The sequence below is a fragment of the Syngnathus typhle genome, linkage group LG15, assembly GCF_033458585.1.
Source record: "Syngnathus typhle isolate RoL2023-S1 ecotype Sweden linkage group LG15, RoL_Styp_1.0, whole genome shotgun sequence".
NCBI lineage: Eukaryota > Metazoa > Chordata > Actinopteri > Syngnathiformes > Syngnathidae > Syngnathus > Syngnathus typhle.
In genome coordinates, this window is record NC_083752.1 from 8,025,152 (window position 1) to 8,038,695 (window position 13,544).

Here is a 13,544-nt window from a genome sequence, read left to right on the forward strand (position 1 = left end):
TTCTTACATAAATACCTTATGAAACGCTACTTTTAGGTATTCCATGTTTTTTCTTTCTGTCAGTTCTGCGCTTGACACACTTTTAGTGGCACCAGACATTAAAATCAACAAAGAATTGAAAAAAATCATGGATGTCTCTTAATTTTTTCTTCGGTTTTCTAACATTCGTACCTTACAGTAATACCATGTACAACTGATGCTAGGCAACACATTTCCCTGACTGTTTCCACATTTGTCAGTTATAGCAACACACACACATGCGCGCACACACGCACACACACACGCGCACACACGCCCTCATTAAGTTTTTTTTGGTGGCGTACCCCTTTAAGTTTAGTATGCAGATAGTTAGCTGGCACCGTCTGCTTGCCGCTGCTACAGCTAAATTGTGCGTACGTGTGTGTGCGTGTACGTATGTGTGTGCATGCATGCTGGGTTAGTGTGACAGTACATTAGCAAGCCAGAGTCCATTCGCTCCGTCCCCAGAGAGACCAGCACGGCCATATTAACATTCTTCTCAGAAAGGCCACAGGATCTCCTCTCAATGCTGTCTGACTCCAAACAAAAGTTGTGTGTGTGTGTGTGTGTGTGTGTGTGCGTGTGTGTGTGTGCATGCACACACGTATGCGTGACAGAGAGACAGTCTGGCGGTGTATGCAAGTGTAAGATGAGGAGGAAGAGTAAAACGAGGGAAAGGGGCAAGAGTAGGAGGACCTCATTGTATCATATATGTGCACTGTTCCATGTGCCCATTACTATCCATCACAACATCTCTATAATAAAAACAGCTATTCCTGTTATTTACCTTTCTGACTTGGCTCATGTGTATTTAAATCAATTGATTTTTCCACTATCCGTAAAAACATAAGCACTGCTTTAGGTTAATTTTTTTTTATTAGGAATCGACTAACAGCTTGTCTGCACATTTACTTATGTACTGTTTTCTATTTTTGCCTTTGCACTTCCATGAATGTGCTGTGCTGCTTTTAAACAAGCAGTAATATGAGAGAGGGTCTTGGTTAAATTTGATTATACAGTAACTAGCATCGCTGGTGCCTGTGTGCATCACTGTCACAAGCGGTGGGTAACAAGTGTAGACAATTGACTTCCTACGCATAACTCCAACATCTGGTCTTCATTATTCAGAGGCTGAAATTTCATGTGAAAACTGCACCTTGTCATGCAATCTTCCCGCTTTTCTTGTTCTTATTCTTGGTTACGGCAAAGATTAAGCTAACGTGTTGGAATACAGAAATAAATGTCTTACACAATTATAGTGTTTTTCCCAATAATAATAATAATAATATCTTTGTAACAGTACATGGATTAAGAATCTTATTTCACATGCCTACTTCAGCATCAGTCTGCTTGCTGATAGGCTGGTGGATTTTATTTTAATTGACATATGGCAGTTGTATTGGTCTGATCGCTATTGTTTCACAACCACTTGTTTGATCCATTTTACAACAACGCTTAATTTTCTCCGTAGCATACATTTATGGTGCCTATTATTGTTTTATTAAGAGAGCAGTGAATAATATTCATGTTCTGGTAAGGCTACGGTATACATCTAATGTAAGGTGTTTCATTGATCAAATGTTGATTATGCTAAAGGCAGAATTTGATTTTGGAGTTTGTTTGAGCGCTGCAGAGGCGAGCGCTAACAAGATGGCGGCGGTCTGCAGCAGAAAGACTAGTGAGCTCTGTCCAGCGAGGGGAGTCCAGGAAAGAAAAGAACACTGAGCTGCTGATGGCACCCAGATGCCAAGTATCACAGTGATTTGAAGCATGTCCATTCCACAGGGCGGGGTGGACCCAATGGCGCCCTCCCTCCCTCGCTGGCCACCACCTTCAACTAGAACTCTCCTTTGCTCTGAACAATAGAATCGCTGCCTCCCAGCCAGACAGAGCTGCAACACTGCAGTGATAAGGGAGCAGGAAAAAGGGAAAGTGAGAGGAAGGGGGGGGGGGGGGGGGGGGTGCACGTAAGGTAGAAACACCTGCCTCTGCTTCTGCTGCAGCAGCCAAAAGCAGGCGACACATGCAGAAAGAAAGGACTGAGCCATCTGAGGGCATGTCAGGACGCCAACGCCGGTCGAGGGAGGATATGGCCGGCGGGCGGGACAGAATGCTAACATTCGCTTGTATGTCGCACCCTCATATAACACATTTAGTCATGTTGTCATATATATGAACAAGTTCTCTCCGAGTGAAACTGTGAAAAACAGTAGTGACTAGAGTTGGGCAATCCATTGAAATTGATTTCGATTTAAAACCATAACATAACATAAAATAAAAACATAATTTTTTTTTGATTATTTCTCTGCAGGTTGGCTGGGAGAAATCGCTACTGCCTGATAGGAAGGAATGCATACGCCGCTGTGTCCCTGCACACACCCAAATATGGTTCCAGCCCTGTAACTACTGACTGTTGAGCCGTTTGCAGTTCTCAACAACTTGAGCAAGAGAGATTGTTTCCTTTTTATCTTTAATTTGAAGGTATTACTCCTCAGTGTAGAAGTGGACACAAACGTGAACAAGTTATTTTTGCGTCATTCTCATATTATGGCGATTCATACTCATTTGTCAAAAAAGCTTTTTCAATTTTCACCATAGGAATTTTACAGTAATAGTTTTGTGACAAAAAAAAGCTTTCTGGCTCAGTCAAGGGTTAGGTTTGTGTAAAACTCACCTTTTATGGGAAGACATTGCTGAAACAGTAAAAAAAAAAAAGATTTCTAACATGTTTACTTTGTCGTTAAGGACATTCTTCAGATTGTTTATCAACATTTGTTGGCATAGTGTACTCAAGAAAGCTTGCAAATCAGATTTTATGTGAAAAGTCTGAAAACGCAAATGAGAATATTGACTTAACTGTCTACACCACATAATTTTTTGACCAGTAATCTGAGCTGCCTAATTGTGTTTACGACATCATCAAAAGGCAGCCTTGAGACAGGATCACTTACCTGCTGGGGTTGTCGTGCTTCAAGGTTTCTTGTGGCCGCATCTTCACAGTGAATTTAAAAGAGGCTGTAGAATTAAAAGTCAACAAACATGTTAAGTGGTGTGAAACAATATGCCGTTACATAACAGCCATCATTGTGTCACACACATTTTTCAACCACCACAGTAAATGAGTCGAAATGAAATGATCCCCACAGCACTGCCGTTCACTAAAAGATTGTGACAAGATCAGTCCGAAACAAAAGAACAATTCCGAGAAAGGTGCTAATAGGAGAGCAGGAAATGAAAACAGTGAGATCACAGAGCAATCAGAGAAACAGACGTTTGCCTCCAGACACATTTCAACACACAATAATGGTTTCAGGAGAACTGAGCACTGAAGCAACATTTCTGAATGTGCCATGCTGGCTGGCTCCATTGAATAAAAAAAAAATAAAATAAATGTGCCGCTTGTGCGCTTGCCCAGTTGCACATGACACAATTTGACCAATGAGCAAAATCCCATTGTCAAATCACAGAAAATATGCACTTGTATTCTATTCAGGAACGTTTCCTGTTCCGTGTTGTCCATATGGGAAATTGTTGGAGGTGGATTGCATTCAAAGATGGTCATTGTCATGAGGTCAAACACACGCGTACTGAGCTTTAAGTGTCACGCTCTGAAAAGTACTTTGTGTTGCTCTCAAAATGAAACATAGAGCCACCCAAGAGTCATGAAGCTGCATTTGACAATATCTTTTAGATTTCTGTTTCCACAGGTTGTGTCTATACGATCTTTTTGGTGGGCTGTTGTTGCACATTACAGTCTGCAAAGCTGTTCGGGCAAATTCACAGAAAGGTTTTTGTGCCCAGCATTTGCCATATCACCGCACCCCGCGTGGACGATCCCTCCATCTTAGTCACGTGTCCTTCATAGCCACATTCCTCTATCCATCCCTCCCTCCTCCCATTCTCCTCCAGCCAGCACCCCACACGCTGTGCTTGCCTCTGGTTCCGTAACCTAAATGAAACCGTGTTCTTTCATTTTGCCCGCTTCGATCTCTCCCGGTGCGGCCGACTCAAATTACCGTTCCCGGCCATCATCACGCCTCGCTTAATCAACGACGGCGTCCCGTCTTTGTTGCGCTTTGTGCCATGCCGCCATCTTTTTTTTTTCCTTGGGTTTGTTTTACGAACAAAAGATGTGTGAGTGCCCCTCGCAGCTCCCAAGAACCCAACCCGTGCACATCACAGCAAAACGTCACAAGTTAGGGTCTCAGGGAATGAGAGAGGTACAGATTGCTCGTATCTGGCCCTGGTTATGGAAGCTCATCTGCTGGATGGATTTGACTGGAGCAAACAACGGCACTTCCCTTTCTCCCTGTCTTTGTGCTCTGCAACACAACCTTTTGCCACTCGAGCCCCATAGTAAATTTTAGACCCAGATTATATGCTTTTGCGTTCATTAACAATGTGGACAATTCAATTTGATACCGAAGGTACAAACCCATGGAGGCGGTGAGTCGCAAGCAAACAAAAAGACAGCATGATTTGGAAACCAAAAGCAAATGACTGCAGTCGCCGCTGAATCAAAGTCTGTCATCCACACCCAGACAGACATCGCTTATCACATGACATTCATGAGAACGGCTCCGCTTCTGCGTATTCAGCTCTTGTGTGGCTGCAAAAGCTCAGAGCGAGAAAATAAAACGCAGAAAGCTTGTAAATGTGCGCTCGCAGGTGACAAGAGCATGAGCAGCACGGATATAAATGATCTGCCAGGACAAAAAATAAAACAATGTGGGCTCATCTTTATCAGTTCTTGCATTTGCGTAAAGTATCCAAAGCTTGTTAGGCCACAGAGCCTGCATGTGCTCTCACTTTCTGAAGCTCATTCAGACTGTACGAGGAAGGATAGGAGACGACTCACCCGGTTGACTGCTGTCTCGATGGCTGCCGCAGTCATCTCTGTGAGCCTCTCCATCGCTCAATCCTCGCAGAGGGAGGAAGAGCATGTGCCCCGACAAAATGGAACCAAAGGCATCTATATGAGAAAAGGATGGCAAGAGAGAGAGAGCGAGAGAAAAACATTTTAGGAGCGCTTCCATGGGCGTTGTTGAAAATGGATGAGACGAGCACATGGAGCTGCTTTAGCAGATTGCTGCTGTCTCGCCGTCTGCTGCTCAGACATGCAGGACTGTACCATGTGCGGCCAGCCAGAGAGCGACGGCGAGAGCGGCGGAGAGAGCCACAGAGTGAGAGGCAAAGAACGATTACAAGGGTTACATTAGGTGAACGAGAAATAAAGCCAAGCGTACGTTTTGAGGAACCAGGGTAGAATTACTGCTTGTGTAAAAGTACAAACTATGAGAGACTACAGACAACTAAATCGACTCTTATTATCAAACGAAAGAATTCCTATGTGATGCTTTGCGGTTCGCAAAGGCAAGCAGAAGGGAACAAAGACTACGTCAATGAATCCATGCAGCTATTGCAAATGCATGACAACTCATGAATAAGAGCCAGGAGAAATGAGGCAGCGAGGAGTCAAGAAATGCAAGTCTTTTGTACGCATGCCACTAAGTTGACAGCCGAAGCAAATGCAGGCAGAAAGGCGCTTCCTCGTACAGACAAGCCATTCAAATACACGTGGACGCACGTCTGCCTTGAAAACAAACCCAATTTCTTGGCATAGAAAATGGAGAAAACTAACGACTGTTGCTGTCTGTTGCTCCTCTCCTCTCTTCTCCCGTACGACAGCAGTTCTACTCTCGCACTTGCTGATGTTGCCCGGCTCTTCCGTCTTGCCATATATCACACCTCCGTAGTTGGTTCCCTACCTTCAAAGACTACAAGCTCAAGTCCCTGAGATCGAGAAACCAGGGAGCCTCACCATGCCTCCTGCTGTATGGAGCATCAATACAGCCAAAGGAGAGAAGGGGGAGAAAAATAAATAACCTTTCATTTCCTCACAGCTGAAATCACTCAAGACTCAAAGGGTCTAATAAATGCAGCAAAGGAGCGATAAAGAGGGAGGGACAAAGAGAAAGAGAGAACATCTAGAAATACCTCAGGAGACAAAAGAAAAACAGCAAAGGATATATTTGCATTACAACCCGTTCCTCTTGTCATATCAAATTTTAAAAAGAAATCTGAAATCTGAATCCTTCCCGGGTCGACAAGTCCGTTTTGTATTCTGTTCCTGTCTGTCGCTCCCTCTGTGTGTGTGAGAGTGGGTGCCTATTACAGCATGTGTGGAGAAAAGGAGGGCGGGAACATGACGGGGAACTAAGGGAACACGACTGAGGGATGAAAGGAGGGCACAAAGGAGAGAAAACGTAAAAATGTGGAAAATTGTACTAGGGGGAACGTATAGTTGCAAGATGGAGCTGATGGTCTTAAACTGCGGCACGATTAAGTGCCGTAAATCAGCAGCAAGGGCTCGTGAGGCAGACAACATGCTAGGAGAGCAAGACTAATGGGGAGAAGAGGGGATTCTGCCGTCAAGGGGGTCCTCTGACGGGCAACATTTAAGACCAAGATCAGTGACAGCAGATATATAATAATAATTCATTAAATTTGTATAGCGCTTTTCAAAAACCAAAAGAATATATAATATAGCATGTGTGGTCCCACACATACACACCATTGAGACTTAAACGGGCATCCTAAGAGTGTAAATAGACTTTAATACGCAGTATTTAAAAATATCAGTTCTCAGTTCGGCTAGAGAGCAGTGTAGATGTCATATTATATTACTTTTACAAATAGTTTTAAAATCTGTGGACATTCCGACTAATCTTGCCAGCCACACAACTAACTTTAGCATGACTACTATTTAACGAGTTATTAAAAATAAGTACACAAAGAAGGAACAGGTTGTGCAAGAAACTACAGTAGAGTCACGTTGACTGGAAGTGACTTCTGGCTGGCTAACAGTGCAAACAACTGCCCCGTACAGTGGGCCCCTGCTTCTTTCTAGCCCGAAGAACCCGACGACCCCCCCCCCCCCCCCCGCCCCCATTCATCCCTCCCCACCTTCATCGAACCCGGTGGCCTTGAGACAGAGAGCGAAGAGTTTAAGTGGAAACAGTCTTTCATCATCATAACACTCCCCGGACTGCACATCTGCACACAGCAGCCCACCACGCTGTGACACATCCGTCTAAATGTCCACTACACAAGGGGCTTGCTTTATTCTTTATATTTATTTGGATAAAAAGCTTTTATGATGTTTGAATGTAATATGGAATTTAAAAAAAAAGTTGTGTTCGTTACTTGATACCATGGCTATCAAAGTGCACCAATAAGCTTCACAGTATTTACATACAAACCAAAATACTTCAGGTAATGTAACAAAGATAATAATAAAAAAAGAAAAAGTTGTTTCTGGAAACAAGATGAGATTGGGCAAAAAGTTCGGAAAGGAAACAATTTGGTTCATTGCATATAAGCGGGTGCCAAGACACATTACATTCAAGTCCTTTCAACGCACACACGTTGGGTAAATTTACGGCTAAATACGCTCACACAATAAAGTGATTAATCTAAATACAGTGTGTAAAAAGAATCAGTGTGAAGAGAGTTGGTTCCTCAGGGAAAGCTAGGAGGCTGTACAGTTATCTCCTGTGGTGTCACTCTGAACTATACAACCTACTACCTCACCCTGCGGACGGACCACTCAAGTCAACAGCAGCAAGGAGACTTTGCAGCAGAAATAGTTCACCTTAAATGATTTCTTGCGGTTTGATTGAAATGAGAAGAATATAAATGTAAGCTTTAAATAAATTCAGAGTGCTTTTTTGCGACGTCAATCTAGTGGCCTAATTGAAGTAAATCTTCCTCGCATTATCATGAATTGGCGTGTGAGGTCTGAGTGGATACAAAGAGACACGTGGTGATTTAGAAACAATGCTGCTAGGCCAACACTCAAGGTCAACATGCTTTTAGACAGTTGCTGGGCAGGTGTTGCTTCTGCCAAGGAGACACGTACCTGTAGATACGAGCTTGTGCAGCCTGTCACCACAAGTTCGGATCTACGGGTTTGTGGCAGCTGGCATTACCACTTCAGGAACACGAGAAAACACAAACAACAATTCTTGAATCCGGCAACTGTGAATGTGGTTTGGTTCAATTATTTTGCGGTCAGCATTTACGTTTTAGAGGGAAATATTATTCTGTAAAAATATTGTTTGTATGAAAAGAAAAGTCTCAATCATGTGAAAACCGGGATTAAAGTAAATAAGCATATTGATTTCACAAGAGTTGTTAAAATTACCTTGAACACTTAAAATGTTTTAAATATTTCATCGTGGGATATCGCACATAATAGGACTAAAAAAAAGAAAAAGACTGAAAATGTAATAAGTACACTAGCAGTGTGGAACAAACCTTAAATAAATTTTTAAATTTAAAGAAACTATTAAAAATCAACTAATAAAAATTCATCTATGTATATGGACTGGCAAAATGTATATTGCCTTTACTAGCTGGTATAAATTGTGAATCGATCTGGAAAAAAAATGTGTGGACAGAAAAACACCCTCTGCGGCGCACAATAGGCTGAGCCGGACAGACGCGAGGATTGCAAACATACCAAGAAGGGAGCAGGCTGGACACTGACGCTCAAACATCCTCAAATGGACTCCGGCTTTGACATTCACTGCAGGCCAGCGCTTTGGACAAAATCAACAGGTCTGGAAGAGAACAACAGATTGTCACAATTAGACAGAAGCAAAAAGTCTTACGTTCACAGACACAAGAGCACTGCGTCTAAAACTTTGTAAGACCTGGAATTCAAACATACGAGCTGTCGAAACATTTCAGTCAAAACATCAAAATCAACTGCCATACAACACGCAAAAGTAAGAAGCCGACATCCCCTTTTATCTTTGATACGCCCTCCTAAACAAATCTTCAGTCTCCATTGTCCATGCTACAAAATCCTCAATTTGTTTTTTTAAACAAAAAAAAAAAAAGGTACGGCGAGAGGGAAATGGCAAATGGTTGAAAGCGGTAAGATATGGATGAGGAGGAGTCGCAGAGCTGGCCACAGAGAAAGTGGAATTTATGACTAGGCAAAGGGTGGTGGTGGTTTTTTTTTTTTTTTTTTTTGGTGCCTCATTTTGCATGGCTCTTTGAGATCCCAGCAGGATTCTTGGCTGCAGCTCCGTCTCTCCTTAGTGCAGCAAAAATGAGATGTATTCCTTTGTCTTTAAGAAGGAAAATACTGACGATACTTAAATTGAGAGATGAGACGGACAGCGAGGCATCTAAGCGCCACCGAGCAGAAGCAACAAAACAAAATGGAAATGAAATTAAAAAAAACTAAAAGGTGGAAAAATGTTTTTTCTTACTAACATTCTCTCCCAAGTAGGAGCTGCAAAATGTGCCTCCATTACTACTACTAAAGCGGCAAAAGCAGCAGCCAAAGCCTTTCTACGCCAAATCTACGCCACGTAGTGAGTGAAGGAGAAGCAAAGACTTTTTTCCTCTCTCCAAAATGGCTGAGGGCCGGGTGAAAAGCAGCTCTGAGCATATGAGCGCAAGAGCCGTGCTCCCCGTCCCACATCGGGGAGGGCTGGGCGATTCAACCGGAATCCCTCGCCGGCTTTCCTTTCCTCGCCCAAAATCTTTGTCCCATTCACACCGGACTAAGCGTGGGTCGTCAGGCCAGAAGAAATGCTGCAAGGAGGATTCATCGACATTCATATTTATCCGCCATAAGCAAGATCCAACCACCTCAAGTCTCTTTCAAAGCTCTGCGCTTCATTTTTTATTGTTAATCGTCTGCTGAACGTCTGAAAGGACGTGACTATATAAGGAAGAGTGTGACAAAGATATTCAGCACAACAATGGCAGAGTTAGATTTTCAAGGCTGCTAAAGCTAGAGTGATCACCTTAAGTTTACATTCACTTGGTAAAAAGAACATTGACATCAATACTCACGTCAGAATTTCACCACAAGCATTTTAGTCAACGATACCCAAAAGTCTAGTTCAGTATTTTATCTGTACTCCCCTGTATGATCCATATCAGGTTTTGAAATGTTAAGAAGCAAAGAACTGAACAAGAAGTGTCCCACATCCCGGTTTAGCCCCAGCGCGACAATGGGGTGCTGTCTGCTCCGAGGTCACCCCTTGAATCTAAATGAACAGATTTGACTTTCAGGATATTGCCAAAAAGTGTCACAGTGGCGGCACCAACAAGGGCCTCTCCAAAACAGAAGGTTGAAGAGAACACAACCATTCACGTAGCCATAACCCCAATCCTTAAAGCCACTCTCAGAGCCTGGGAAAGAGGCAACAAGAAGAACAGCTGAACAAAAGACCACATTTTTAGTGCCAATAACATCAAGAGAAAAAACCCCAACAACTAATAAGTAATATTAATTTACTACTACTACACAATGTGAACTAGATGACAGTAAGAATTCTGAAAGTAACACCAGATGCATTATCGTAAAATACTGTTGAGCCTATTAATGAAAGGTCAAATGCGTGTGCTACGATCTGGTAGTCCAAGCACGACCGAGATTCTGCTGTCCACTGGAAAGCCAGCACAATGATGAGTCAACCATGACCTGCGAGTCACCATCTAAATTTGTGCTATGGAAACCAAAAAGAGTCTAGTCATTACCCTGTGAAGGAACCTTAAAGTTAGTCCAAAAAAGTGTCCTTGTCCTCCATGGTTGTCTCCTAATTGCCTCTGGGCCCGAAGCATTTATTAAAATAATATCAGAATACTTTTTGGAAAACAGTGATTAGCAGCAGAATTTAGCACCCCGGGGGGCAGGCATAGTTGTGGCTCAGTCCAATTATTTGGATATATCAGTTCAAACATGAGATAACCGCCTACGGTCCAGTCTGCCATTGTTTGGTGCTGCCCGCACAATCGAGTGAAACCGCTGAAACCACATCAATAGCACTCCTGCATTAGAAATTGTCGTCTATGGGTAATTGTAATCAAAAATCAATGCTAAGATCAAGAGTCTAATAATAGGGAGAGTCACATTAACCTTGAGTCAAACGACTCATTATAACTGATCACAGCATTAAACCCCAAACAAGCCTGTGTAACTTGTGTCCCAAAGAGCAAGTTGTAGACTTTTGAAGAAATTTCTAGCCACATGAAAATGCAACCGTAGGCTGCCAAGCACATGCCAAAAGAACACGTGGTGCTATTTTAGGCAATAAGCCTGAGCAAAAGTCATTCGTGGAAAAAGGCACAGTCATAAGCAAAGAGTGGTAGTCAATTGGTTAAGGCTCTTGATTGTCAATTTTTGTACATGTGAAGAGCCCTTTGAGACTTGCTTGTGATTTAGGGCTATATTAATAAATTTGACTTGACATTACCGAGAAATATTGTTTCTAACTATCCCATGATATCATGAGAAAACAGCTCACAAAGTGAAAGCATACAAAAGGGAAGGGAAGAAGTGTTGCAAAATGCAAGCCCAAGATTTTACAAATAGCTGTTTTGAGTTACCTCAAATTGTGTTAGCGCTGATGAAATGCCAAATTCAATTGGCAAGCTTGAAATGTGCGGTCACATTTATCCAGTGGGGCAAACATGCAATTGTTTATGAGCCCTGTATATGTGCTCATAAATTCGATGGGCAAAATGTGCTTCAATGACAGTATATAGCAAGCAATAATTGGAGCGATCTTAGAATACATCTGCATCTGAAGGAGGCATTAGTTTGCATTCATGAATTAGAAAAAGCTCCCATACAGTTTTGGGGGTGTTTGCAGTGAACTTGACAGAGGTCTCTGTTTAAGTATTCAGTGTAGGAGGCCAGTGGGTAAATAGTTTTGTAATATCTTGCGCAACAGAGGGAATACATAAAGCCTGCATTGAGCTCAAAAAAGTACCAGGAAGGGAGCAGTAGTATTTATTATTGCAAGCTCTCGATCAAATATCTGGTTTCTCTTTGGTACCTCTTTGCAGGCTTTCATCTCACCTATCTTTTGCACTTGTTTGTCCCATTCTCTTGCCTCCTCTCACTAGCCCTCTCAAATATTCTGCTCACGTCCAACTGCGGCAGCATTTCTCCAGTCCTCCCATTAATCCACACCACAGACATCTTGGTCCACTGTCTGGACCATTTTGACAAAGATTGATCACCTCTGGCAATACGATGAATACCTCATATGCTAAATCCATCTAGATAATGCAAATTAGGAACAAAAAAAAAGTTTACAGTCAAAGCTTACAATATAAACAGTACCCGGACAGCAATTCAACCTGCATGGTTGTTAATTTTGACGATTCAATTAAAAAAAAAAAAAGCATTTCAGTTTTTCATCAGTATTTATCAGTCACTAAATACAATAAAAGGAACAGCCACTTCTTTGTTTTGTGTACGAGAAAATCTCACACAATGCATTCGCTCTCAACTCTTTAAGTTTAGTTTATAACCACAAGTGTGTAATCACTTTCTAACACTCTATCTTTACCTATTAACAACCAGCAGGATATCCTCATTAAATGTTGGTACGCTCCACAAACAGGTAAGTGGACCATAAATTCTCACTGTGAGAGGACTAGCCTTCTCTTCAAGAACGCAGCGGTGATCAAGAAACAAACATCAATAAACAATTCCAAAACATATATAACAAAGGCCATTAGGCAGAGAACGTATGTCAACAAAAACACAAAGTCATTCTACTTGCTCCAACGTTTTGTCTACTTCTAGGCGGTCAAACTAGATATCGCCTCACATTGATATTCTCACCATTATGTGATTTGTACTCTGTAATAGTGATTAAGGTAAAAAGAAAAAAAAAGAAATTCAACAGTGCTTTGAAATTGCTCACAAGGCCTTATCAGCCACCCTCTGCATTTACAATCCCTTTGGCCCTGCACTCCTGCCATTTCAAACCTTTATTTCCCTGCCTCCTCTCCCCCTCTCTAATTCATTCACTTAATTTTGAACTCTGCATTGGTAGACGGGCAAATAGGGTAGCTCCATGGTTACCTGGCACCAGGCCATCTCATTACACCGCCAATTGATTCTGGCCTGCCGCCATGTCCGCTGCCTCACCCCCACCCCGCCACGCCACACCATCTCTGCATCCCACAGCGTCTGCAGCACAGGGGGATTTCGACACACAGGAAGGGAAGAAGCAGAACCGCTTCACAAAAAGCTTATCTGATACTCGTGTATGGTTACAACTCCATGTGACAGAGAAAATATCCTGAAAGCTTTGTTATCATTTGGACTTCATTCAGTTAAAATTCTAACTATTGCTCCAACACCAGCTACCAACGGCAAATCTCATCATGTAAGGAAAGGCATAATCATATTCAGATTTCAAATGCACAGTACGTGAATAAGGAATAAATGGAAAGAGAATGGGATACATTGAGCAAATACCATTCGGTTCAGTTTCCATAAATGAGACCGAGACAAGGTTCATAGCAGTTTCAAACCAAACAAAGATCCTTATACGGTATTCCTCACGTCGCTGCTACAAATAATCTTGTGCAACTTAGAGCCAAAGTCTCGCTCAGATGTCTGGATCAATGTCTAATGAGTCATGTCGCCCATGGAGACTCGGGCAGTAAGTGCAGGGCAGCTTCGCTACTCTTAGCGG

The 13,544-nt window shown here is 42.4% G+C and overlaps 1 protein-coding gene and 1 long non-coding RNA gene across 19 annotated transcripts in view; one reads left to right on the forward strand and one right to left on the reverse strand.

Annotated features, from left to right (window-relative positions):
• snx19a (sorting nexin 19a) overlaps positions 1-13,544 on the reverse strand; it is an 81,685-nt gene that overhangs the window by 56,808 nt on the left and 11,333 nt on the right. For 8 of the 18 annotated variants that reach the window (XR_009718079.1, XR_009718080.1, XR_009718078.1 and 5 more), the window contains 3 exons: positions 8,543-8,642; positions 4,877-4,990; positions 2,970-3,033 (listed from right to left, as the gene is read on the reverse strand). Coding sequence is in view for 9 of the 18 variants with exons in the window: in XM_061298468.1 (XP_061154452.1) it covers positions 2,970-3,033; positions 4,877-4,990; positions 8,543-8,579 (215 nt within the window). In the remaining 9 variants the exon portion in view is untranslated. Of the gene's footprint in view, positions 1-2,692; positions 2,712-2,969; positions 3,761-4,876; positions 4,991-5,659; positions 6,760-8,542; positions 8,643-13,544 lie in introns of those variants that run through there. The other 10 variants (XM_061298472.1, XM_061298478.1, XM_061298475.1 and 7 more) reach the window with 8 other exon arrangements.
• LOC133167665 (uncharacterized) lies at positions 1,989-2,578 on the forward strand. The gene is made up of 2 exons (XR_009718081.1): positions 1,989-2,144; positions 2,330-2,578. It is a non-coding gene; the product is annotated as an uncharacterized LOC133167665 (long non-coding RNA).